Below are 27849 nucleotides of genomic sequence, written 5' to 3' on the forward strand. Positions count from 1 at the left end.
AAATTTGCAGAAGTAGATATAGCTTCCAAGTTCAAATTATATAGTTCTAGCAGCATTTTTCAGACCTTAATCCAAATGCAAGAAAAAATGTCCATATTTAAAAATATTTAAAAATCCAATTAATGGTGCAACGGAGGAGCTTTCATGTAGTCTTCCTTTGGAAATTACTAATATGTAATATAATGGCATGCTAAAATCAAACATCAAGAGAAAAATATAATAGAATTCTATATGCCTTCCAATCGATAAATATGCTCAATTAAAATCATATGTTCCGGGACTTCCCTGGTGACGCAGTGGTTAAGAATCCTCCTGCCAATGCAGGGGACACGGGTTCGAGCCCTGGTCCGGGAAGATCCCACATGCCGCATAGTAACTAAGCCCGTGCTCCGCAACTACTGAGCCTGCGCTCTAGAGCCCGCGAGCCACAGCTACTGAGCCCGTGTGCTGCAACTACTGAAGCCCACGCGCCTAGAGCCCGTGCTCTGCAACAAGAGAGGCCACTGCAGTGAGAAGCCCGCGCACCGCAATGGAGTAGCCCCTGCTTGCCACAACTAGAGAAAGCCCGCGTGCAGCAACGAGGACCCAGTGCAGCCAAAAATTTTTAAAAAATTAAAAAATCATACATTCCTCTACTGACATGTGTTTGGTGATACCTGTAAGTGTGAAAAGATATTTTTGAAGATGAAATACTTAACATCTCATTTTGGATCAACATTAACAGGTAAATCTGCAATTGATTCTGACTGTAGTGAAAACTAAGTTTGAACTTCAATTAAGCAAAATGCCATCCCCTCAAAAGAGAATTCCGTTCTTCTCATTAGTAGGCCTGTATTTTTAAAGACGAACTTAAGTATCATCATTATATTTTGAAGGTCATCCATAAAATCTTTCTGCAAATTTGTCTTCTCTTCTGCCATATAAATTCCTGCATAATGTCTTCAGTGTTGCCTCATAGCGGGCAAAGCCTAAAGTATTTACCCTCTGACCCTTTGTAGCAAAATCTTACTGACCTCTATTCTAATTCCAGCAAACGCTGGCTTCATATAATTTCCCTTTCAGAGCTGCCCGCTAGCTACCTTTACCTAGCCGGGAATTCCCACTCCTAGTTCCCTTGCTTCCGAAAGCTTTAGATCAGAATTGCAGGGTGTACAGAAACGTTTATGAACTTTCTGTCTCTTCTTAAAAGCGCTTCACCCCGCTGACCAAGCCCCTCCATCCCTGCCCCCGACTAGGCCTTACAGATGCCAGTAGGTTGACACGTGTACTCAGTGTTGGGTGTCCTCTTCCCCACCAAGGCCTTTCCTTGGACTCCAGAGTTTCCATTCTCCTTTCCTGGCTCTGTCACAAATCTTATTTTTGAGTGCTTAGCGGTCCTCAAGTCTTCACCAGTCTGTGGAGGCTGGGTTTGGGATCCCTGGGGAGTGAGGGTCTTGGCTTCCCCTAACTGGTCTGCTCTCCAAAGGAAGCTCTCCGGCTGGGTGAGTGAACCAATGTCGGACTATATTTTACTCAAAGCCTAAGAAACAACTATTCATGAGCAAGTGAGCCGTGAACAACTAGCTCCCAAGGCCTGAGGAGGGGAGGCCTTGGATGGAGGCATTGTGTAAGGCAAAGAGCCTGAAAAGGGTCCACAAAGCACACTGCAACACCTGTGGGTGAGGCAAGCCGCTGAGAGGCAGCGATGGGCCCCAGGAGTGGCGGGCACTGAGGCGGTCTCTCTTGGAGCGACTCCTGCCATGTGTCCGCTCAGGCTAGCTTCAGAGGGTCGTTATCCCTCTTGGTCACCTGGTGTCATGACTGGGGGCACGGCAGGAAGAAAACTGTGGGAGAGGGGCGGGCCGGTAATGTGCGGATGAAAGAAATTGACCCTGAGTGCCCAAATAAACTAGTCTTCCTAGACTTATTTTTTAAGGGAAATATTTATGCACAGATGGATGTCTAATTGGTAGCCCTTCACAAGGCCACTATTTGACATGTAAAATCCTTGTCTATAGAGAGACTTTTTTTTTAGAAGTTACTAAAAGGGGGCTTAAAGAATCAAAATGTGAGAGGAGTAGGAAATTTAATTGTCACTGAGTGCTTATGTAGTACAATGAAAGGAAGTGACTAGACCTTCTTATGAATGGAGAAATAGTACAGAAATAGATAAGCTTAAATCATGCAAGAAAATGACATAAAATAAAAAACTCAGCTTTCCTATCGTCAAGGCAAGGATTTCCAAACTTTTAAAAATAATATAGATTGATTGTCTTCACTTGACTGTTTTGACCCCTGAACTATTTTCTCTGCAGCCTTCCGTTAGTGTATGCATCACATACGTGGTAACTGATAATAATAGCATGTGATATAATGCAGTTTCCGACTACATGCTTTATGAACTTCCCATTTTCAGAATCAGTTGCAAATGGAGCAGGTCTGCCTTACCCCAGAATATCTTAAGTGCTCAGATTTACACACTTACAGCCAACCTAAGCCCCTCTTGTGTCCTCTCTTGACTCAAAAGTTTTGCTCACCAGGCTGGGTCCCTAGTGCTACTGTCTTCTGTGCCCAGCTCAGACTGGCACACCTGGACCCTTGTCTGCCCCAGCGTTTTGATGTGGGCAGGTCGAATGTCAGGCTGCCTTGTTCAGTATCTACTCGGCCATTTACTGTGGGTAATTCTAATGCTTGCTGGTTTTCTTTCAAATGGGTTAAAAACTGTATCATGATTCTGTGAGGTAAAATATGCCAAGAACTTGATGTTTAATTTTCATGTATTTTACAGACAGCTGTTGCTGTTTTACTATTCCTTTACATTTAGTCCCAGGGTTCTTTGTGTTCTTTTCTTGGTTCTTATGCAAGCCTTCTTTCCTTCAATTGGTCTATTTATTTCAAAACTGTATTTAGACCTGCTATTATATTTTAGTCTCTATCAGAATATATTATATAGCTAATCATTTTTTTTTCTAACCATGTAATCGTAGGGAAGTACATGGGCCAGAATATTACATTGTTAAATAATCATGCTTGTCAAAGGCAATGCCTGAATATCAAGACAGTATGAGGCGAATGAAAAATGCTTTGAAAAGCTACAAACATGGTGTATCTCATGTTATCAGATGGGAGATGGGGGTTAAAGGCCAGAGAGTGTGGCATAAGAAACAGGAGAGATTAATGCTACAACTTTGGGCTTTAGTCTCTAATATAAACACTTTTCATTACTGAGAACGATTACAGGAAAGAGCAGCCTCTGTACAGCAAAATCTGTAGAGAAGGAAACATGCAACAAAAGATCTTCGAGATTCCTTTTTAAAGTTATAATACAGTTTAAAATCATTACAGATGGAATTATTAGAAATAAGGAAAATCATGACACCTATGAAATAGAAGGCACAGTCAGGTTCAATAGCAATCATAATCGCAGATGTGCAGGTTCTTACTGAGTCATTACGTGAGCGGAGCCTCAAGCTCTAACAAGTAGAGACTCTGAGAAAATAAGAATGCTGCAGAAAAGCCATCTGCAATTGTAAAATACAGAGGGGAGAGGGAGGATTCTAAAACATACTCAGGAAATAAATGTGCAGTTAGTACCACTCAGAAATAATGCAGGAGGAGATTGAGGCTGATGTGAATGAGGGTGAAAATTACGAAAGCACTCAAACAGAAGCAAGAAAGCACGAATCAAATATAGCATCGCTAGGAACTGCTACTCAATGAAAGAAGAGTTAAGAGCAAGGATAAACTATTAGGAAAACTATCACTATGATGGAGGACTCATAAAGTCAGTAAGCAGAATAAAACTGTAAATATGTACGGGGGAAATAAAGCACAATGAACAAGGATAGAGTGTAATTTTAGTTCTGCTACGTTAAATGTACATAGTACATAACATACCTTGAAGAAAATAATATGCCTTATTCCTGAATTCTGTTAGACTTCCTAAGTCCCTTCACTTACTTTGTGAAAGCACCTCTTCTTCCTCATTTGGGGTAACCACTGATGTCAATAAGAGGTGAGGGTCCTTCAGTTTAGGTTAAACCCAATTCGCTAATGAGGGTTGGGTTTTGTGACCTCTTGGTGAAATATTATGACACTTCTTAAAGGACAGTGTCCTGTAGCTGAAAGATAATTAAATTAGGACCCAGGTTCAAGTTCAGCTTTGATCTTTTACCAGCTTATGTGACTTTGGACAACTCATCTAAACTCTTCTAGCAGCTGCTTCATCTACAAAACGTGTGTACTGATTACACCTTCAGAGAGATAATTCGAGAATGAAATATAAAGCATTTATCTTTATTTAAAAAAATTTTTTTATTGGTGTATAGTTGATTTACAATGTTGTGTTAGTTTCAGGTGTACAGCAAAGTGATTCAGCTATACGTATACATATCTCCATTCTTTTTTAGATTCTTTTCCCATAGAGGCCATTACACAGTACTGAGTAGAGTTCCCTGTGCTCTACAGCAGGTCCTTATTAGTTATCTATTTTATACATAGTAGTGTGTAAGACTGTCCCCAGGACTGATAAATATTAGCTCTTTTTCCTCCAAATCCAGAAGGTTCTGGCCAACCTTGAAGTCAGCCATTGCTGAGCTCCGTAAATCAAGAAAATAGTACCTGCTAATAGGCTTGTTGAGAAAAATCCATTAATGATGAAGAAACTTAGCTAAAAGGTGGTAGTGTCACTGTCTCATCAGATTCCTTCCGGGAATGTCTGCAGTATGGAAAGCTTTAACTTTAGGTAGCTGACAGCAGCGGACAGTGTTGCTTGCGGTCTGAGCTGAGCTCGGTGTGAGCACAGCATCTAAGGATTCGGAAGCAGGAACAGGACAGTAAACACTGCACCGCGCAGTGCCAAGCCCCCCACGGCACTCAGAAATCTAACCCGCGGCGATGAAGACAATGGTGGGCCATCAGCGCCTAGAGCCGTTAGTAAACAGCCCCCCGGGCACTCAGGCGGGGAAGGCCGCCGCCTCTGAGGCCTCGGCCAAGTCTGTCTCCACACGCCGGTTACAAGGCGGGGATTTAAGAAGTGCAGGGCTTCGCAAAGACAGGAAATGGCCTGTTCTGTGACCCAAATAAAATGCTGACAGTCTGTCAAGAAACCATTTTTTGCCCCGAAACCCTTATCTACATTTTTTTTCCCCCCTTAAAGGTTCTATCTTAGGGCTACTAAATTCTCCCGGGGTGGGGGGTGGGGGGAGAAATGTTATTTGTATCAGAAAGCTATCACTTAAGGATATAGCCTCAACGTCGCTTTAACTCTCTGAGGTAAGGCCACGAAAGTCTCTATTTTTCAAATAAGGTATGGATCAGGAGACAGAAGGAGAAAGGCTAAACACAGGAATAAATAAATGGAACGAAAAGAATGGAGAAATGCCTCTTCGTTTCTTTCTAACTTTTCTACAGTAGGCATATGGCAGAAACTGCTTGTCGCTTACTACGATCTAGTCTCCCCTTCCTCCTTGCTAACAGAACTCCAGTTTTGTTGGAGATGATCATCAAGGTTTCCAGCTTACTATGTAAATATCTTCACTTCCCCCAAATAACTTTGCAGCTAGGGAAAGCTATGTTAACCTAGTTCTAGCCAGTAAGGTATAGGCAGACATGTCTGGGGAAAGGATCCCTTCTCAAGACAAGACAAAGCCTTATGGGAAAGGCTTCTGGATCTTTCCCTTTCTTCCTGCCTGGGATCAGAATGTGATGGCTGGAGGGGCAGCAGCCATTATGCAAACATGAGTGCAAAAGGCCACATGCTGAGGAAGGCAGAATAGGAAATAGGAGTTTGAAGCCTTGATGACCTTGCAGGGCTTCAGCTACAGCAGCCTTGGACTCCCTATCTACACAGTGTCTTGTATGTGAGAAAAAGAAACCCTTTCTGTGTTTAAGCCACTGTTTTTCAGATTTTTTTCTAGCTCAAAGCCAAACATGATGTTATGTAGAGCATGTGTTATTGGTGGAATTATTTTTAAATACATAACTTTTATATGGACTGGGAAACCAAAAAATTGGTGTGGCTCTTTTTCCCATGGTCTGGAATCAAACAGGCAATGTGTCTGAGGTATGCTCGTACTTATCAATGTGTACACACGCACAAACATTTGTATATTTTATATACACACACACATATATATATATACCCACGTACATATGTAAATATAGTTATGTACTCATATATCTGGATGTTTGCTAGGTACTTGCATACACATAGAAACACCTAGGTACATTTACTTGATTTGTTCTCACCATCAAGAGATATTTTTTAATGGATAAGAAAAGAATACAATACTATGAGAAGTACAAATCTGAAATCTTAAATATAAGTGTCAGGAAGTTATAGATCCCCAGGTAATGTATGAGTCATAGGGTTAGGGGGGTTGATACTTTCAGGCCAAAAGTTGACCGAAGGAGTTAGTTCCTCGTGTCTTTAACTTCATGCTCTTAATTCCATTATATAAAATAAGTTAAGCCTCTGTTTTTCAAACCACTTTAGTTCATGGACATGGACCCTTAAAATCATAGAGTTGGAAGGGACTTGAGAGATCACCTTGTCCAAATCCTCTGATTTTATGGATAATGAAGCTGAGACCCCAAAACACAGGTGATTTGTCTTGTGCTGGGAGTATATCAGTAGCTGAGCTAACACCCAAACCCCTGTTCCTGACTTTCATTCAGGCTCCATGTCAGCAGACACACAAGTCAGTGTGTTCTCCAGACTCAGGACCCTCTCCTGTAATGCAGGTCCCTGCATGTGTCAGCATCTATTTGGGTCCTTTGTGTCACTTCCGTGGGACTTGAGAACAAGGGGAACAGCCACAAGCACGATGGCACTCATGTTGCTTTGGTGCCTGTGAGTAACAAAGTCCTTTGTCTCCCACCCAAGAGTCTCACGTCTTCTGAATCTATGAAACAGGAATAGGCTAATTTATTAACCTGTAAGTCAGATAAGATCAATTGCCAGGCTGGATATAAGCCTCATAGAAAAAGTTGGGGATTAACTCCTTTTCTATTTTATGTGAAATTATCTGCAGGATTTGCGTTATTTCCTTTTTTAAAGTTTGATAGAATTCATCAGTAAAGCCATTTGAGACTCAAGTTCTACTTGTGGTTAAGATTCTTTTTTTTTAAATTTTTACTGGAGTATAGCTGCTTTACAATGTTGTGTTAGTTTCTACTGTACAGCAAAGTGAATCAGCTATATGTATACGTATATCCCCTCTTTTTTGGATTTCCTTCCCATTTTAGGTCACCACGGAGCATTGAGTAGAGTTCCCTTTGATTCAACTCCATTATTATGGGGCTACTCAGATTTTCTATTTTGTTAGTTTTGGTAACTTGCTTTTAAAGGAATTTGTCCACCTCATCTAAATTGTCATATATGTTGGTATATGGTTGTTCAAAATATTCCCTTATTATTCCTTTAATATCTATAATATATGGAAAAAACCAAACTCTCATTTATTCCTGAAAGAAATAGTTTTGGTTTTCTTTTTAACTTTCTTGTCTTTATCAAAAGAAATATTTTATTAACCTTTTCAGAGGACTTACTTTTGGTTTTGTGAATTTCCTCCATTGTTTGTTTTATATTACTTGATCTCCACTCTTATGTTTATTATTTTTGTCCTTTTATATATTTGGGTTGAAATTGCTTGTCATTTTCTAGATTCTTAAGGTGGAAATTTAGAGTGATCTTAAGTCTTTTTTCTTTCCTAATTTAAGAATTTCCCTTTAAGTACTGCTTTAGCAACATCCCACAGCATCCCATAACATTTCATAGGCTATATTTTCATTATAATTTTTCTCAAATCAAGTTTTCGTTTTCTTTGTGATTTTTTTCCCCTTGACTTCTTTGATATTTAGAAGGGAGTTCTTTAATTTCCAAACGTCTAGGCTTATCTAGATGTGTTATTGATTTCTCATTTGAGTCTGTTACTGTCAGTTACCAGGCTTTAAAAATCCAGCCTTTTAAGTTGATTGAATATGTTTCTTTCCCAGCATAGAGTTTCTCTTGGAGATTTTACTGTATGCACTTGACAAGGGATGTTAAAATCTCCATTAGGTTTATCACCAGTGTTTGCTTTGGGCTTTTTGTTATCCACGCGGTTTATCCTTGAAGTTTCAGCTCCCAGCGCCGCCCCACGTGAAGCATGACGCCAGACTTGCTTTGGGCTTCGCATCCGGGCTGGCAGTCGGACGTACCTGGGCAGCCCCTCCGCGTGGACGGGTCGTGGGCGGTCATCGCAGCTGTTGTTTGCGAGCCTGTGGGGGGAGGGGGCTCTGGAGCAGCAAGCTCTCAGAATGTCGTTTCTCCCCGAGGACTTCAGCTCTGTGCACCAGAGCTACGTTGAACAAAATCTACTTCCAGTCAAGCACAAGAGGGCACAGTGTACAGAGCAGCAGTGGGAACGTCACGGCAGTGCCAGCTCAGGATGGGCGCTGGTGAACATGCCGCACGTGTGGCTCAGCATGCTGCTCGCCTGCCCGGGGGCCACGCTCTCCTTTGTTTCTACTGAAAGAACCCTTGTTCTCAGCTTTCATTGGCAATGCAGCCAAAAAACGCACGAACAAAAAAAACAAAACAAACCGACCCTACCACTTCTCAGACTCTATTACCGCAAAGGCTGACCGTAGGACATGGCTTCGTCGGTGAGATTAGCTGGAACCTAACCAGGAATTCCTGTGTAGTTTTGCTTTCCTGACATAGGTGCCAGTCTTCCTCTGCATAGCTTTCTTATTCTTCCTGCTTGGAGTACAGAAGGGGGGTCAGAGGTATCTCGCAACCGTGAAGTAACCGTGCGAATGAGGGAACGGAAAGACCGAATAAATCCAGGATGTTGATGATATTACAAGGCTGCTATGTCACCTGGCCTGCCTATGTCCAGGCTTACTGTATAAGAACAAGAAACCCCTATTTGGTTAAGCTGCCATAATTGTGTTTCTGTTGTATGCAGCTGAACTTTAAAAAGATAAAGTATTAAGAGACTCATTACTCTATCAGAAGCCAAATTCAAACTTCTGCCTGAGTTATACTTGCACATTTTCTACTCTTCTAGAACAATTTCTTTAAAAAATAAACTTCAAAACTTTCTACGTTATCATGCAAAGAACTCAGTGCAGACTTTCACCCATTTGGTATCATTTTGGTAATCAGAAGTCCTCCAAGCAGTGGTTTTCTCTTTGAAATATCACTCCTTTTTCTAAAATGAAACATTAAGTCCAGGCTATACAGAGGAAGATTGTTGACTGCCCTTCTGTAAAACAATTCGACTTCCTGCACAGTTTGAAAGACATTACAAGGTGAAGTCTGTACAAAATTATTTTCTTATCTGGTATCTCGGCAAATGTGTTTCTGTAACTGCCTTGGCCTTTTCTCTCTGAGTTGACGTCAGGCTTAACCGTTTTCTCTTGGGGAGTTTTTTTTTAAATTAATTAATTAATTAATTAATTAATTTATTTATTTATGGCTGTGTCGGGTCTTAGTTTCTGTGCGAGGGCTTTCTCCAGTTGTGGCGAGTGGGGGCCACTCCTCATCGCGGTGCACGGGCCTCTCACCATCGCAGCCTCTCTTGTTGCGGAGCACAGACTCCAGACGCACAGGCTCAGTAATTGTGGCTCATGGGCCTAGTTGCCCCACGGCATATGGGATCCTCCCAGACCAGGGCCCGAACCCGTGTCCCCTGCATTGGCAGGCATCATTCTCAACCACTGCGCCACCAGGGAAGCCCCTCTTGGGGAGTTTTGAATTCCCAAAGTGCAGTGCGAATCCCTTCCGCATTAGCACTGAACATCAGAAGCAAATTCCCACATGCATGTGCTGGGGAATTAATCAACCCGTTCACAATCAAGCTTTCACATGAATATCTACTGATGTAAACTTCCACATCTAGGACAGACAGCAGTTCCGCTCGGCATTTAGGATATGGCTCTGGATGCCCTACTTGAGAGTTAGCAGAGGAAGAGAATGCAGTGTTTCTCAGCTCTGCTAACTTAAATTTGAATATTTTGTGAAGGTGAGTGCTTATCCCTGAAAGATTATAAAACTTCTACTTGTGTGTGCACAGGCACACACACACACACTCGCATTTTCCAGTTGCTTCACGAATGAAAATAGTGGAACAGAAAAAAAACTAGGAGTCAATATATAGCAAGTAAGCAAAAAGTACAGAATTTGAAATATCTAATAGCTTTGGGTCTGATAAACTTTTCAAGTCTTAAGAGATTAATAATGGAAAATAGAGCCTGTTGTGAATTAATCAGTAGTCCAAATTGGGTCCAAGCCAATAATAATTAGATCAGAAATGCCAAAGAATCCTCTTGAGGTTTAACAGATAAACTTTGAGCCTTGTCTGCATAATATGAACAATGTCAAAATATTGTTCTTGTTTTTTTAATGGGTTTCAAGACATCTACAAATTACTTAAGACTAAGTTTTTCTGTTGACTTGGGTAGCTGATTAAAATTATATATGCTAAATTATATATGGTATCACTTTGGCAAGAAGTGATCTTATATTTGTCTGCTGAACTGGGCCCTTCTGCTAGGAATATAAATCTATTTTACTACATTATGCCCATTGTGTTCTCAATAAGACATCAAATACAATAGATTGGACTCAACCATCTCTTGAGATTTTTGTTTGTTCTGTTACATAGGTAGAGAGGGATACACATATAGCTGACAGGTTATCTCCCAGGTAGATAAATTTGATTGAGAAGGCTAGAGCATGCCCAACTGTCTCAAACAAGCTCACTGTATTTATATCTGACCTTTAGTTAATGACGTAAGCTGCTTCTATATAGTCTGTCAAGCTCAGGATTGAGGATTTTTCCTTAAACCGTGCACACCTTTGGTTGCTTCATGCTAGCAAGGTCCATCTGTTGCTGTCATTCCACAGCTATCACAGCTGCCTAACTTCACATCAGGCCCCAGTGCGATCCAGCCAAACTTGGAATGTCCACAAAGTATAGATAGCGTGGCATAATGACAGAATCCAAGCATTTCTGTTTTAAACTTCAGGTCTTTTCTCAGGCTCAGGACAATTTCCTGTGCTCTTTTTCTTCCTTGTAGTGGCTCAGTCTCTGCTTGTCTTGTGTGCTGTCACCTCCCTCTCTGTTTTGCTTCCACTTCTCCAAATGCCTTGCTGTTCCTAAAAGAGCACACAGCCTGCTAAGGTCTTAGGAGTTTTCCAGTAACTCATTACATGAAACTGGCAGTCATTTAAAATAACAACAATGAATCTGCAATTAAGAAGACTGCAAACCTCTTAGAGTCTTGATCCTTGGTCTAAAATGACCAAGTCCCTGCCTAAATTGCTACCTGAAAGCTACTAAGATTCCTGTTCTCAGCTTTTACTTCTTAAGGAGGGCACCTCACTAAACCCTTCCCCACATTCTGACCCAATCAAGGCAAAAAATAGTTGCCTGTTTTTTACCTCAAGTGACAATGCCGCATTTTAAAAATATATTTCAAGCATACAACATGATGATTTTTTCTTTCTTTTTTTATAGTTGGAGTATAGTTGATTTACAATGTTGTGTTAGTTTCAGGTGTACAGCAAAGTGACTCAGTTTCATATATATATATATATATATATATATATATTCTTTTTCAGATTGTTTTCTCTCATAGTTATTACAAAATATTGAGTATAATTTCCTGTGCAATGCCACATTTTTGAAGAAGGATATCCTTGATGTAACTTCTCACTAGAACAAATGTGGTCCCCACCAGAAATCTAATGTTTATAGTAATGGCCTTCTGAGACCTGATTCCTTTTCATCTTTCAGTTTGCTCAATAAAACTTAGTTTATGTTGACATAGTTATTTTAATTCTTTTCATTAGTAATCTGACAGGAATTGTGGGGAAACACCCTACAAAAATGGTTGGCAACCAAATGACAGTGCCATGAAGCAAATATACAAAAGCACTAATGTTCTTAATCTTTTCCAAAATTGCCAAATACTACATATTTCAAAATTCTGCTATGAAGCTTTAAAGCTCACTTATCTTATGATGAATTGCAGAACATATTTAACTGACTAAATAAGATATCTCTAGAAAATGCCATAGTACAGTTTTGGTATCCTTCTTTTTCTTCTTAGGTAACTAAATACCTCGGAGTTAGTTGAGATAAGGTCCTTTAGAGGTTAAGTGAAACTTTAAAAGGCAGATGATTTTATCATATAAAAGCTTTTCCAGAAAAAACAAAAACTGCACAAGTCATTTTATGAGCTTAATATCGTGATATTAAAACTATATAAGGACAGTACAAACGAAAAAGAAAAATAGTCCACTTCTAAACACAGATAAGAAAATACTAAATAAAATATTAGCCAAGTAAACATTGTCTGTTAAGAACAATACAGTGTGAATTTGTAGGAATTATCTCAGGAATGGTACAATGGCTTACCGATCAAAACTTTATCAATGTAATTCATCATGACAGTGGACTAAAAAAAGAAATTTATCACCTCAGTAGATACAGAAAAAGCATTTCATAAAATTTACACTTATTTAATGAGAAAACAAAAGAAACTAAGAAAACTGGGAGCAAATATGATGTCTTTAACTTAATAAAAGTCTTCATTGAAAAGACTCAGCTAGATAGTGTTTATTGAAGAAATTTTGAACTCAACAAAGCAAGGATTTATTTTATCACCACTGCTATTCAGTATAGTACTGAAGGCCCTAACCAACACAATGAGACAAGGAAAATAATTGCAATGATAAGAATTGGAAAGGAAGACATAAAACTGTCATTATTTGTAAATGATAAGATTATGTAGAAAACCCAACAGAATGAACAAATTAGTGTATCTAATAAAAGAGTTAAGTGAAATTGCCAGATACAAGATAAACTTTAAAGATTAATAGCATTTTTCTACACCACTAGTCTCAAAATATTGGTTCCTCTAAAATTTGATAAATAAAACTTTAAAAAACATATAATTCTTATCTTCAAAAAGCAAACCAACTCATTTTATGAGCCCAGTATGATCCCAGTGTTTATTTATAAACTGCAGTTATGTACTTTACAAACAACATAGTATAGAGATTGAAAGCAAGGTTGCCTTGGGTTCAAATCTTGGTTCATTTACACCTGTGTGAACTTAGACAAGTTACATAACCACTCTCTGCCTCATTTTTCTTGCCTATAAAATGAGAAGAAAAAAATTACCACTTAGGATATTGTGAGGATTAAGTGAATTAATACTTGGAAAACATTTGAATAGCACAAAGTTGGTGTCTCATAAAAATTAGCTATTATTATAATAATAATAATTATTATTATAGAACTAATGTATTAATACATTAGGTACTATTTGCCTAAAAATTAAAATGTTAAAAGAAAATAAAATAAAAAATAAGTATTTATAGAAGCGCTAATATTTTCTTCTCTTCCTCAGTTGGGTATACTTTACACTGGAGTCCGGCACCTTACATAGTAAAAACCAACTAAAAATATAAGAGAAGATAATATGCCACTCAAAATATCAACCCAAACTATGAAATCCTAGGAATTAGACCAACGAAGAAAGCACGACATCTTCACAGAGACATTTATAAGATTTCTAAAGTTAATCAAATGAGACCTTAATAAAAGAAGGCATGTTAACATTGTAAAGCTATTAACGGTTTCCCAAGTTTATCTATAAACTAAATGTATATATATAATCAGTATCTCAGAATTTGCAAGAGAACATGAAACTGATTTTAAATATAATAAAGTTTACACATTCATACAAAGCTAATATAATTTTGAGAAGGAAGACTAAAAGTGGAAACTCATGAAATATTGACACATTATACTATCACAGGACTAAAAATAGTGTTGAATTGGTACCCGAACAGATAGATCAATGACACAGAATAGAAAGACCAAACAGACTTATGTACAAAGGATAACTGCATGTAACAATGATGGCATCATAGATAAAGGGCCTAAATGTAAACATAAATGTTTTAGTCAAATTTCTCGAGGGTAAGCTGCATGACGAACCACCCCCAGGTCTCAGGGGCTTCCAACAATAGTCATTTTATTTCTCCCACACAAGTTTATGATCAGATAAAAGAACTTGCATTCAATCAGCCAAAGGTAGTCCAGTGGCCGGTCCTGACAATGGTGTGGTGAAGTCTATTCCTTTACAGGGACACGTGGTAGGAACGGGTTAATAATAGTGATATGAAGAAGTGAGTGGGTAATTAGGAATAATAATCTATCATAATAAAACTATAAACAAAGTTAGTAGAAAAATGTAGGAAGGTATTTTTATGACATTAAAATACCTTGGGCTAGAGGGGGGAAGCACAAATCGTAATGTAAAATACTGATAAATTCAAATAAATCAAAAGTAAAACTCTCAAGTTTTAGAGAAAGTTAGCTGATGTGTGATGGACTGGGAAAGGAAGTAAGTGTCATACAGACATTATTTCCTGGACTATAAAAAGAACTCGCACATACAAAAAAAACTATAGGTTTCAAGAGAGTAGAATTTTTTTTCCTTCCTCAATCACTGTTGTATCTCCAGTGCTCAGATAAGTGCCTGGCAATATTGACACCTGCTTACTGTTTATTCTGCATCAAGATTCACTTCGCATCTGTCCTGTTCTCCGAGACAGATACATTAATTTCTTATTGCTGCTCTAAGTAGTTCATGTTTAGCAGCTTAAAATAACACAGATTTACTCTCTAACTTTTCTGAAGGGCAAAAGTCCAACATCAGTCCTACTGGCCTTGAGTCAAGGTGTCAGCAGGGCTGCTCCTTTCGGAGGTCGCCTGCGTTCCTAGGCTCCTCGTTCCCTCCTCCATCTTCGGAAGCGTCATCCATCTCCTTCACTGACTGGGTCTGTCCTCGCATTACCTTTTCTGTCTTTGACCCTCGTGCCCCCCTCTTATCAGACCCTTGTGATTACACTGGGTGCACTCAGATAATTCAGGATCATCTCCTCATTTCACAATCCTTAATTTAATCACATCTGTCAAATCCCTTTTGCCACTTAAGGAAACGTGTTCACAGATTCCACGGATTAGGTCATGAACACGTTAGGGTTGGCGGGAGCCTTATTCAGCCTACCGCACCAGGCTTTCTCAGCCTTGGCACTGGTAACACTTTCTCGACTGGGTAATTAACGATCGGCTGTGGCGGCTTGTCCTGCGCGTGGTTAGATATTTAGTAGCACCCCTGCCCTCGGCCCATGAGATGCCTGTAGTACCTCTCCCCCTAGTCGTGACCGGATGTCACCGGTTGAGACCCACTGCTTCACACCATTCTGGGGATCATTTAATAAAGCAAAGCTAAGCACGTCCATCTCCTGCATAGAGTTCTCTATTTGTTCCCCTATTACTTTCAACAGAGTACCCATACTTCTTAGCACACCATTCAGGTTTTCCATCGTCTGGCTTTGCTGACTTCTCTTGGCCCCATCTGCCCTCACTCCCTATCCTCTTGTCCTCCAGATATTCTTGTGGATCCCCCAAATATGAGGTTCTCTCACACCTCCTGGCGTTGTAAAATCTGTTTCCCCCTGTCTGCCTAAAAATCCCCTTCTCCTATCCTTTATGCAACAAACTTTTATTTACGCCTCCTCAAAATTTAGCTGAGATGTCGGAAAACCGAGGTCTCCTCCCTGTGTCTGCCGGCAGCACCCTGAGGTTACCTGTCGGCACGCTGGTGTTTATTTCCTCTTCTCGCTGCACTAGTTGGTGGGCTGTTTAGATCTCTGACTTATATCTGTATCCATGGATCTAGCACTCTTCCTGCAACAAATTAGGTGCCCAAGAATTGCATTGCTTTTTGAATGAATGAATAAATGGCGGATTTCATGCCTCAACTTGAATAGGCTCTCCAGTGCCTGAGACCGACGAAGAATATTGCTCCAAGATACTGACAAAAAATAACCTGCTTTTCTATTTCAAAATAGAAAATTAATTCTCCTATCCTCTCTCATGGAGAGAACCCCTCACAAAGAGGTTATCTGGGCTCTTTTATGATTGTTTAACAACTAGTTATTATTTTCCTCCAAATTAAGTTCATGCTCAGAAACTACCTTTGCTTACTAAATATGCTTAAATCAAGAAATAAATTAGAAAAATCCTTTCCATGGAGAATCTGGCAAAATCAAAGCACCCAATCCTAGATTTCACATCACTGTGAAAAGGCTAGGTATGTCAGGGCGGTTTCATGAGTTACCCAGAAGCCCATGGTTGATTCTGCAATTTAGATTTTGACTTTGCAAGCAGAAAACTGTCACCTGGCACTTCCAGCCTTCACAATGGAACAAAATCCACTGCTTTGCAAAGTCCCAGCATTTGGTATATGCTTCAAACAATGAAAGTGTCAAAAATGGTTTCTGCTGCTGTGCATTTTATTCTTCTTGTAATCTAACGTTAAAAGTTTCTCTTAATGGGTATAAACTGGAGTATAAATACCAGTATAAACTGGTATTTAGTAAATACCACTGAAAACACCTGCACGTAATGTTCACTAACGACTGTTTCCTCTATTCAGAGCTAAAATTAAGAGGGTGTTCAGAGAGGATGGATGTTATCTCTCTACCTGTTAAATATATTCAGGTAGTTTATGTAAAACACAGAAATTAACGAAATTTCCCCCATGCTACATTTTTATCATTCCAACTAAAAATCTGCACACAGACCTTGTAAGGAGAAGGGTAAAAACAAAGTTTCATTATCCAGAATATGTTAAAACTTAATATGCTAAAGGAAGGTTTTGAGATTGTCTTTAATTCCCATATAAGGCTGACTAAAAGGTGCTTTTCCTCTAAACCACCATTTCATAAGTTGTTCCTAAAAATATTTGATTGAGGGCTAGTGTCATGTAAGTGATGTTGGTGAAAACATTTGGCTAAGACCTTGGCTTGCCTGGTTGAATCCCAACTCTGTGACCTTGAGCATGTTACCTAACCTCTCCGTGCCCCTCTCCGTTTCTTCATTTGTAAAGTGTACCTGGAAGGTTTCTTAGAGGATATGCATTCAATTAGGACTTAAAAATTGGGAGAATTTCAGTAAACTGGGATGAAGACAAGGTTACAAAAAGGTGAGAATAACAGCATGAGCCGAGAAACAGAGCATATTCTGGGCAGAGCAAATAGAATTTATCTTAATTCCTTGATTGTAGTGTGTGTTTTCAAAGTGCTTTCATATATGTTATGCTACTTGGGAATTAAAACAAAAAAAAATCATGTAGAGGTTTATAGGAAAGGTATATTTTATTTTACATAAGAAAAAAGTGTGTTTTAGAGAAAATGAATGACTTTCATAAAGTCATCAAGTAATAAATAACGCTTAGGAAGAAATCGAGTCTATACGAGGGAAGGTTTGCTTGCAGCGGTGGGATGACTGTCTATAAACACTGCAGATGCAGAGTGCATGCGATTTCGCTCTTAATTGCACGTAAGGAAGGATAAAAAGGAGAAGTATCCAAAGGCTCAGAGTCTCGTCACGGATAAACAAAATCTGGCTTGGCCTTGCAGGGGCACATTGGTGACGTCTCTCAGTGGCTTCAGTGTCACTCCCCAGCTCTTACTCAGCTCTCTGGAGAATGGTAAACCTAATTCAAGTTCAAGATTTTATTTGATCCAAATGTGCCCCAGTACACAACAGCTAAAGAGAATAAGTTCACGATGAATCAATCAGATGAATGAAGATTGTGATGGCGTTAAAATATGTTCACAAGTTATTTGATACTCCTCCCTTCCAGGGATAAAGCTCAATTCCCCTCCTTTACCCGTTGCGGGCTGTACCGAATGACTGGATTCTAATGAACTGAAGGAGTGAAGGTGTGGGCGCGCCACTTCAGAGACAAGGTAGTAAAGGCCATTACAGTACAGCTTCCTCCTTGCCTTCCCGCTTGGATCACACACGGTGGGGATGGCGCCTGCCATGTCAGGAAAACAGCCAAGCAACCCTATGGAGAGACCCGTAAAATGAGAAACCAAAGCCTTCTGCCAAGAGCTATGCCAGAGAGCCATCTCAGAAGTGGATCTTCCGGCTACAATCAAACCTTTAGATGACTGCAGCCCTGGCCAATGTCTTGGCTGCAACTGCTTGACAAGCACTGAGCCAGCACCACTGAGCCAGACCCCTGCCAAATTTTTGACCTGCAGAAACTTTGAAATAACAAATGGGATAATTTGTTAGGTAGCAAAAAATAATGAATAAAAAGGTAAACGTGAATAAGGTGTATGAGGATTGTCTTCCATCAAAGGGCAAAGATTATGACTGAATCTGGGTTGTAGGGAATAGGATTCTTCCTTGATTAGTTAGTAACTTGACCTAGAAGAGTAAACAACAATTAAACAAGAAGGGCTTCCCTGGTGGCCCAGTGGTTAAGAATCTGCCTGCCCATGCAGAGGACACGGGTTCGAGCCCTGGTCCAGGAAGATCCCACATGCCTCAGAGCAACTAAGCCCGTGGGCCACAACTACTGAGGCTGCGCTCTAGAGCCCGCGAGCCACAACTGCTGAAGCCCATGTGCCTAGAATCCCTGCTCTGCAACAAGAAAGCCACCACAATGAGAAACCCGCACACCTCACTGCAACTAGAGAAAGCCCGCAATGCAGCAATGAAGACCCAACGCAACCAAAAATAAATAAAATAAATTTATTAAAAAACAATTAAGCAAGGAAGTACAAAGAATTCTGAACCTGATCCAGCTAACTTTTGACCACTGATCTCTCCCTACAGAAAGACTTATTAGTTTTCAAATTTTTGAATTCAAGTCTTTAGTAATATATTCTTTTTTAAAATATTAATTAATTAATTTATTTTTTTGGCTGTGTTGGGTCTTCGTTGCTGTGCGAGGGCTTTCTCCAGTTGCGGCGAGCGGGGGTCACTCTTCTCGCGGTACGCGGGCCTCTCACTATCGCGGCCTCTCGTTGCGGAGCACAGGCTCCAGACGTGCAGGCTCAGTAATTGTGGCTCACGGGCCCAGTTGCTCCGCGGCATGTGGGATCTTCCCAGACCAGGGCTCGAACCCATATCCCCTGCATTGGCAGGCAGATTCTCAACCACTGCGCCACCAGGGAAGCCCAGTAATATATTGTAATTCAAGTCTCTACTACATATATTTTTCTGGTTAACGACAGCAGTGGTATGCTTATTAAATCACTTATAAATTGACACTGTTTTAATGTGCTGTTTTAATTTTCAAAAATGATTAGATTTTTTTCATTTTCTAAAAAATTGTATGGAGTCCTTATCTTTATGTATTTCCATGCACACATCCTTGTGTAAATTTGAAAAGCTATGCATTGCCCTCAAATTTATATAGAGCCCTGACTTTTACAAAGCAATTTCAAATAGCGTTCATCCCCAAATAGAATGGTTGCATGAATTTGGGTAGGGTCTCGCTTAGTTCAGCTATCAAAAAATGAAGAGGATTTTAATATACACACTAAAATATATTTGGCATATGAGGCCACGTTTTGTAAGACATGCTAAACCTGTAAGAGAAAAAGCAAAAGCTGCTTGCTCTAAAACCCTCCTCCGACTCCCTCTGCGCCCACCCACGTCCAAAGAGGGCAAGCAAAGGCCTGCCAGGCAACCTCGGATTTTAGGACAGAATAAGAGGATAAGGTCCAAAGTGGTGTACGGAGCAGCTCAAAGACAAAGGCAAAACCTCAAAGCAAAGAACAAGTTGGAGCTTCTGAGGTTCCAATTGCCTCCGCTTTTACGATTCGGCCCCGGTGGGTGGTAGGTGGGCTGCGCCAGATCTCACGTTTCGCTGCCTGTAATCTCGCGTCCGGGCCCGGGGCGCTGAGCCACTGCGCCTGCGCCCGGGAGCCCGGCCCGCGGACGGGGGCGGGGCTTCCGGGGCGGGGCTGGACGCGCGCGAGATTTGAATCTCCTCGGGGTCGAGTACGCGCCCGCGCAGGGGTGAGGTTGCGCGGCAGTTTTCTCAGCAGGGCCGTGCAGCCTAGTGGGGCACCGGGCGGCTCGAGAGATGGTGGAAGGACCGGGCTGTACTCTCAATGGAGAGAAGATTCGGGCGCGAGTGCGCCCGGGCCAGGCGGTGACGGACATGCGGGGCCGAGCGCTGCAGAGCCCGGGGGGGCCCGGCTCGCCGCCCTCGGCCTCTGGCGCTGCGGGCTCCTCACAGGTGAGACGCTCCTATATCTTGCGAGGGGACCAGCAGGGCGAAGTGGAATAAAAACCCCATCGGGTTTCCAGGGTCCAAAGTGTCATCTCTTTGCTCTAGCCCAGGCCCCCTGGGGCCCCGCGTTCCCGAAAGCTGACCTTGACTTCACCGGAGGGAGAAGGCCGTGCTATTGCGCCTGCGCAGTTGAGAGCTGCTGGGCCGCTGGGCTAAGGGTGCGGTGGAGACGCCCGGGCGGGGAGTGACGGATGGTGTTTTATTCCAGGTCACGTCACTTCTTTACAGCCCAGCGAAAGGTGGTTCCTTCTGTCTAGAGCTGCATTTTCTGCTGTTAATGTTCTCAGATCTCCGCACCCCCTGACGTGTGTTTTTCCTTCACATTTTTAAGACAATAAGCTTTGTAGGATACAATTCTGGCTTCTCGCTTGCCTAATACTCTGCAATTGAAAATGTATCACAACTAATATATAATTCTGAAATTTCACATAGAAGATTTAGCACCAACCTTCCCACTCAAATTAATATTGCCGTCTAATGAAGGGGCAGTGAAACCCATTCTGGTTCCCTTAAGTGAATTTATTGCTTTTTAAAGGAAATTGTAGCACAGCTTCTTGCCACTCAGGCATGCATTCCAGATGGTGGGGTAGTCATTTGGTAAGAATTTAGAACTTAGAACTAAATGAGAATTTAGAATTTAGAACTAAAAATATTCTGATTAAGCCATCATGCCTTAAAAGCCCTTTAGATGTACGGATGATTGTATCTCATGAATGCATGCAGTGTTGCGCTGTACTTCAGTTTCTCCTGCAAAGCTTCACCATAGCCTTTGGTCCTGGAAGAAAAAGTTGCCTGCTATGAAATCAGCATATGCTTACAACTTGAAAGAAATGAGGTTCTGAGTCTGAGAAAATACATTTTCAAACTTGGAAAAAGAGTAAGTTTTGCATCTCCTTCCAGTTGCCCTTGTATTTAATTTATTTTTGACTTTATATGTCAGTCAGTACTCTGCACCTATTCTTTTATTGTAGCGTTTCTCTCAAAATCATTTCAGGGTGCCACAGAGATGGACCCTGGGTGGTCTCTTAAGAATATTAACGTTTAGAAAAATCACTCATTCAACAAAATTTTGAATACTCCAGGAACCTGGGGAACAGAAACTAACACTTCCTCTTGTGGAGTCTATTCTTTAGTTGGGAAGCTACACAGACATTCATTAAGTAAGAAGAGAAAGAAATATAAATGGATAGCTTCTCTAAAGAAGAGATACACGGTTCCATAAGAACTTACAGGAAGTTCAGGGAAAGCTTTGCTGAGAAAGTAACAATTAAGCTGAGGTATGAAGGGTGAGGGGATACGCAGACCTGAACTGAAGGGTGGCGGGCGGAACGCTTCAGGCAGAAGAATAGCAAAGGAAGAGAGCTGCGAATGTATGAGGGATCGAAAGAAACCTTGTGGGGCTGGAAAAGGGAGGATGAGATAGAAGGAAGGTGGTTTGAAATAAGACAGGATTGGGATGGGTGGGTCGGAGTCAGACGCTGCGGATCTTTGTAGACCTGGGTAGGGACTCTATTCATTTTAGGAGTAATGGGGGTCTTTGAAGGGTGATAAGATCCATTGACACTTTGAAAAGGCCACTCTACCTTGCAAAGGTAAAATAAAAAGAGTGGAGGAGAGGCAGGGTAGACGCAGCTCCCTCGGTTACACGAGGACTGCAGGACTCCAGGGCGGCACGCCTGGACCTTGGAGGAGGGTGCTGGTGGCGGAGGGGAAGAGAAGGGAGCAGAGTCGCTATTTCGGAAGCAAAGGCAGCAGGGCTTGGTAACTGCGGCATGAATATGTTACAGATATCATCACTGACATCATTCAACAGTAATACATTTTTGTATTAGGTCTTAAGCTTGCTCCCGAGGATACAAAGATGAGTTAGATAAACTTCCTTTCGTGAGAATCCCACTTAGTGTTTTAACTAGTCATCACCTCATTGGTATTTAGGCCCAAACAGCATGCACATTCCCTTTGGTTTGTGATTGTCTTTAGTAGCAAGGCGTAAAGTGCTTTTTTTTTTTTTTTTAATTTTTTTTTTATAGCTACTTTATTTATTTATTTCTTTATTTTTGGCTGTGTTGGGTCTTCGGTTCGTGCGAGGGCTTTCTCCAGTTGCGGCAAGCGGGGGCCACTCTTCATCGCGGTGCGGGGACCGCTCTTCATCGCGGTGCGCGGGGCTTTCACTATCGCGGCCCCTCCCGTTGCGGGGCACAGGCTCCAGACGCGCAGGCTCAGCAGCTGTGGCTCACGGGCCCAGCCGCTCCGCGGCATGTGGGGTCCTCCCAGACCAGGGCTCGAACCCGTGTCCCCCGCATTAGCGGGCAGACTCTCAACCACCGCGCCACCAGGGAAGCCCCGTAAAGTGCTTTTGAAGAACTGTTCCATTTCATTTCGTTACTAGAGATAATAACCCCATGATAAAGGATTAACCTGATTCTACAGATGAGGAATGTGAAGCTCAGAGCGAGTTTAAATAATTAAGTTAATAATTTAAATAATCAAGATCACATGACTAGGAAGGGGTGAACCAGGGTTTGGCCTCCCTGCTTTCAGACTCCAAAGCCTACACTCCTAACCATAGATCCCCTCAGTTATAAACGGTGCAGTAGGAAAATGGCTAATTCACTGTCAGGAACACCATATTGCTCAGCATATAGTGGTGATTACTGATTGACCAGAGAAGTGAGACCCTAGGTTTTTGGCTGTGTCTGCCACCATTTTTAGTTTTGTTCAGTTTGGTTGATTCTCTTACCTAATTTGATAATCCTAATGGCTTCCATTCCCCTGTTCACAGTGCAGCCTGGTAATATAATACAAACGCTTAGTCAATGGTTGGGCAATTATTAATATAACTTGGAAGCATTACTAAATGAGCTCTATACCCCTTAAATAAAAAGCCTTGAACATAAAGCTGTTATGCTTAATACCTTGACGTAAAGAGGTATTAAAAGTTAGAAGAGGTCTTTATGATTGGGATCAGGAATCTGGTTCTGTGGGAACTGGCTTTGAAAATCAATGTGGAATGAATAATCCCTTTGTGAAAATCAATGTGGAATGAATAATCCCTTTGTGGTTATTGGGAATATTCTAAATATTTTGCCATGGCTTCACTTTCTGGGCCTTTGATCTAAAAAAATAATAATCTTTATCAACATGAAGGGTTCTTTGCATTTTAGAGGGTTGTTAGATCCATAGTAAATTGCATCAAAACATGCTAGGTTGTCACAGGTCTCTGGCATGATCATTACTGTAACAGGTAATGATCCCGTGTTTTCTGGGCCTTTATGCCAGAGTTAAAGCTATTTAAAGGTGTCTGCTACTGGCTTGAAGTCATTAGTTTTCACAAGGCAGCAGTTGAAAAATAACTGCATACAATCTTCTTTATATTGCAGTAAACAGGAAAAAATACAAAGGAGAGTTAAAGAAATATTAATTGGCTATTTAAAATAAATGATTTAAACTCCAGATAATCATTGTACCAAAAAAAACACCTCCGTAGCTACCGCCGTAATGAACCAGTTACTGTGGCATATAGCCTTCCTCTTTGCTGCAGTTTGAAGTTCATAGAGAACACGTTTTAAGGCATGTCTCCCTGTGACAAGTGATCCTCATTTTGAAGAAGAAAGGCTCGCCATAGAAGGTCCCGGCATTTACTAGTCCTGCATGCACTATATTATTTCTCTGAGTTTTGATCCACTGTCTTGTCAGCATAAAATTATGCAACTCTGTAAGTACACTGCATAAAACTCTGTTGGAGCTTTGGAACCTTATGGTACGAAACAACATTGGAATATAAATGAACATGTCTGGTTAATGAGCTGTGAAGAGTCAATCCTCTGATGTTAATTGTTGGGTGTATACAATATTTTAGTGAAATTGGTGTGTAATCTGCATGAGTTTTCAATCTCCTTTCACAAAACAGGATATGAAACAGTTTATTTATAAGTATTCCTTTCATGTGAAACTCGATCCTCTGGCTACTCCATCACTCCTTAGGCGTTGATACATGTAGCGAGCTCTTCCCCATCTTGATCTGCCCTTCACGGGCCTTGAACAGAGTAGGCGTTTAGTAAACATTTGGATGGAGAAGAGCGAAGTTTTGAATAGTGCAAAAGTAGTTTTGATGAAGGATTTAAAAATCGATTCAGTTCAGAATCTTTCTTTATGAGTATGTATTTTGTTATGTATGTTAAATGGAAATTCCTATGACAAGAAAATCGTGAAGCCACATAGTAAAGGTTTTCCTCCCTCCTCTCCCTTCTTCATAGTGGGGGGAAAGAATCATAGCTCATTTTTATTGCCATTCTGTAAAGGAAGGAGCTAATCCACAGAGATTCGTTTTCCAGCTAAATGAAGCTTACTTGTTTAAATCCAAAAAGGGGTTTTAAAATTGCATTATAGTACTTGCTTACCTTCTTCAGTGGATACTGATAATGGTTTCACCTTAATGACTCAGGATCATTATTATCAGCACTCAGCATTATATGGAGTCATGGAACAAGGGTCAACAGAGAACAGATAACAGTCTTTCGGATGCGGAAACTCAGGGAGATGACTTTCCATGGCCATTGGAGCTTTCACCAAACAACAAAGTATTGGGGGTGATGTAGAGAAAAGAACACATGACTATCTTGATTTTGAATTCCAGCTCCTTTGTTACTTCCTCAGCTGGAGGTGCTTATACTTACATCTTTGCTTATTTGGTCAGGATTAGATTAGAGGACATAAAACTCTGAGTTTAGTGCCTAGCAGTGTAAAGTAAACGTCCTGGTAATTGTTTGTTCCTTTTTCTCCCACATCAGGGCTGTCTCACCAGACCCATTTATCAGAGGCATGACCTATTCCCTTATGAAGGGGTGTAACCTTTTGGTGCCCTCACATTGTGTATAAAGCATTTAGCCTGTGAGTGAGCGCTTATAGCCTCTGCTCTTACGAAACTGTAGAATATATTTTGATGAAAGGGCCTAAAGACTTCTGTTTGGGGGCTTAGAGACCATTTTAAAATTAGGTTCTTTGATGGTTTAAATTGGTAGAGAAGTGACTTCTGATTACTGGAAGTGTCGTCGTATTAGGAAAGTAAAGCATGTGGGAGACAAAAAGGAGGACAGACTATGAATGTAAATATGGTATTATTTTCTTCCTCTCTGGGGAAAATATGTAACTGCACTAGAGCTGAAACATTTATCTATGGAAAAGCCTTATTCTGTTCTGAAAAGTTCATCTTCCTTGTTCACCCATGGATAGGCAGGATAAATGGTAATCAGCACAATAAATCATGTGCTGTCTCTGAAGATATATGTTGTTTTGACGATTTCATATTAAGCCACTTGAAAATGGGAAGGTGAACCCTTCTCAATCATACTTAAAATTGTGGCAAAGGAGATTTTCCTCTCTATTTCAGGAAAAAAAAAAAAGGATGAAATGTTCAAATAATACTGTAATAGGATTATAAGGGCCAAAATGAGAAAGTCAAGTATATATTGGGCCATTGTGTATAGTTACAGCAAAAATAAGGCTTGTGGAAATTAATTTTTGAATTTGGACAGCTGAAGCTTATACAAAGAGGTGATAACCTCAGATTCCACAGTAGGACAAGTGAATATCTTGTAAATCTATGGTTTATTGCAAAAGCCTTACCCAGTTTGTACACAGGCGCTCTCAAAATAAATGGAACAAACCATCACTGGTACACCAGAATTTCCCCTAAATGGAGTTTTTAAAAAACAGTAAAAATACATGCCGGTGCTTGAGATGGGCGATTATAAGTTGAAATTTTTATTTTGCCCTGAGTATATTATCTGAAGCTGATTATTTTAGAAATGATAGTGTACTGGGAATCAGGTGATTTGGTCAAGTGCTCACATGATAGACAACTGGATAAAAAGATCTTTTTGTATCACCTCTCTCAAAACCCAAATAAGGTATTGGAATAGATGTTTTCAAAGCAGCCATTTAAATGCTAAGTAAACATCTTAAATAAAAACCAGGACAGGCTGGGACTGGTCGCTGAAAATACATTAATCTTTTCCTAAACCTTCCCATAAAGTTCTTTTCACTTTATGGGAAGCTCTGGTAAATATAGTATTTTACATCCATCTAGCTTTTGGTAGTCATGAGAATTTGGTCCTCCTACATTTAAGCCTCACTCCATTGAAGATAATTAGAAAATAAGAGACTAGGGTGTTAATAATTTTCAAAGGAGATAAAACAGGTGGTAGAGTAGAAGTTTTTGCCAAGAAACCTTGGGAAAGGTAAAGCAAGATGAGGATGATGGGTGGGGAAGACAGCAACCCTGTATTTTAAAGCCACACTCATTTTTAAGAGGGAAAGAAGGAGGAATCTGATTAATCCCACAGATGTTTCCTGAATTCCAGGCATTGTGTGAGGCTCCCAGGGATATTAAACACCAGAGCTACTTTTCCCCAGGAGCTTATGGACAAATAAGAGAGAAACACAAGACAGATCATCATTCAGTTTGTTCAGTCCCATCATAGTGGTTGGTGAAAGCACTGTCCTGGGTTTGGCAGGTTGAAAACCTCAAGATGATTCCTCTTTCCAGTGGGGAAATTCCAGAACCAGAGAGAGGGACACACAATACATGTGAGCAAGGAAGAGGTTATACTAACATGTCATTTTAAACCCAAGCACCTCATCAAGTATTAAAAAACGAATTCTGGGACTTCCCTGGTGGTCCAGTGGATTGGCACTAGAGTTCCTCCAAGAAAGAGAAGAGAAATCGGAGGCAAATGTTCTGAGGACATGGTGGCACGTGTCTGTAGTTCCTGATGCTAGACTCTCCCACAGGTTTTTGTTTGTTTGTTTTTTTTGTTTGTTTTTTTGTTTTTTGGTTCGTGCAGAACTGCAAGGCTGTCACTGTTAATTACTCCTGTGCATTCGTTCATTGGTCTCTCTAAGTCTGTGATTGATTCCGCAGTTATTATTTTGCAAAGGAGAGATGTAAAGCCAGTTCTCTGAACTTCAGGCAGTTGGGAGAGTTTGGCATTGGCTGTAGCCATTACAACTGTGAATGGATTTAGTGGAAGAATAGTGTCTGTTCATGCCTTCATCTGCTTGGGCTGCTATAACAAAATACCACAGACTGGGTGGCTTAGACAACAGAAGTTAATTTCCTTACAGTTCTGGAGGCTAGAAGTTTAAGACCAGGGTTCCTGCCAGTTGTTTCTGGTGAAGCTGTCTTCCTAGTTTGCTGATACCACTTTCTTTTCACATGGCCTTTCCTCTGAGTATACAGGAGGAAGAGAGTGTGTTCTCTGGTGTCTCTTCTTATAAAGATACTAATCCTATTGGATCAGGGTCCCACCCTTATGACCCGATTAAACCTTAATTACCTCTTAAAGGCCCTGTTTCCAAATACAGTCACAATGGGGGTAAGAATTTCAACGTAAAGAGTGTTGGAGGGGACACAATTTAGTCCCTAGCAATTTGCAATCTTTTTTTCTTCTTTTTAACATCTCTTATTCCTTTATCCCTTTGAGCTAAATACTACAGTTGTGTCTTTTTTTTTTTTTTAAACAAGGACCAATTTAGTCAAAGAATAGAATGAACATATCATCTTAAATATATAGGATGACAGATGTCTGTAAACCAAAAGTCTGAGAATCACTGAATGGTAACATCCTAACATAAGTGGAAGGAAAGTTGTGATTTGCTCACAGACAGTATCTAAAACTGTTTTATAGTTTT

The 27849-nt window shown here is 40.7% G+C and overlaps 1 protein-coding gene across 5 annotated transcripts in view; it reads left to right on the forward strand.

Moving 5' to 3' along the window:
• The first annotated feature begins 19828 nt into the window (after positions 1-19828).
• Positions 19829-27849, forward strand: part of NEIL3 (nei like DNA glycosylase 3) — a 46814-nt gene continuing 38793 nt past the window's right edge. For 4 of the 5 annotated variants that reach the window (XM_057537400.1, XM_007188987.2, XM_057537401.1 and 1 more), the window contains exon 1: positions 19829-20103. In XM_057537400.1, the coding sequence (XP_057393383.1) occupies positions 19948-20103 (156 nt within the window). In that variant the 5' untranslated portion in view covers positions 19829-19947. The remainder of the gene's footprint in view (positions 20104-27849) is intronic. The other variant, XM_057537403.1, reaches the window with a different exon arrangement.

Source organism: Balaenoptera acutorostrata, chromosome 21 (assembly GCF_949987535.1).
Source record: "Balaenoptera acutorostrata chromosome 21, mBalAcu1.1, whole genome shotgun sequence".
NCBI classification, from domain to species: domain Eukaryota; kingdom Metazoa; phylum Chordata; class Mammalia; order Artiodactyla; family Balaenopteridae; genus Balaenoptera; species Balaenoptera acutorostrata.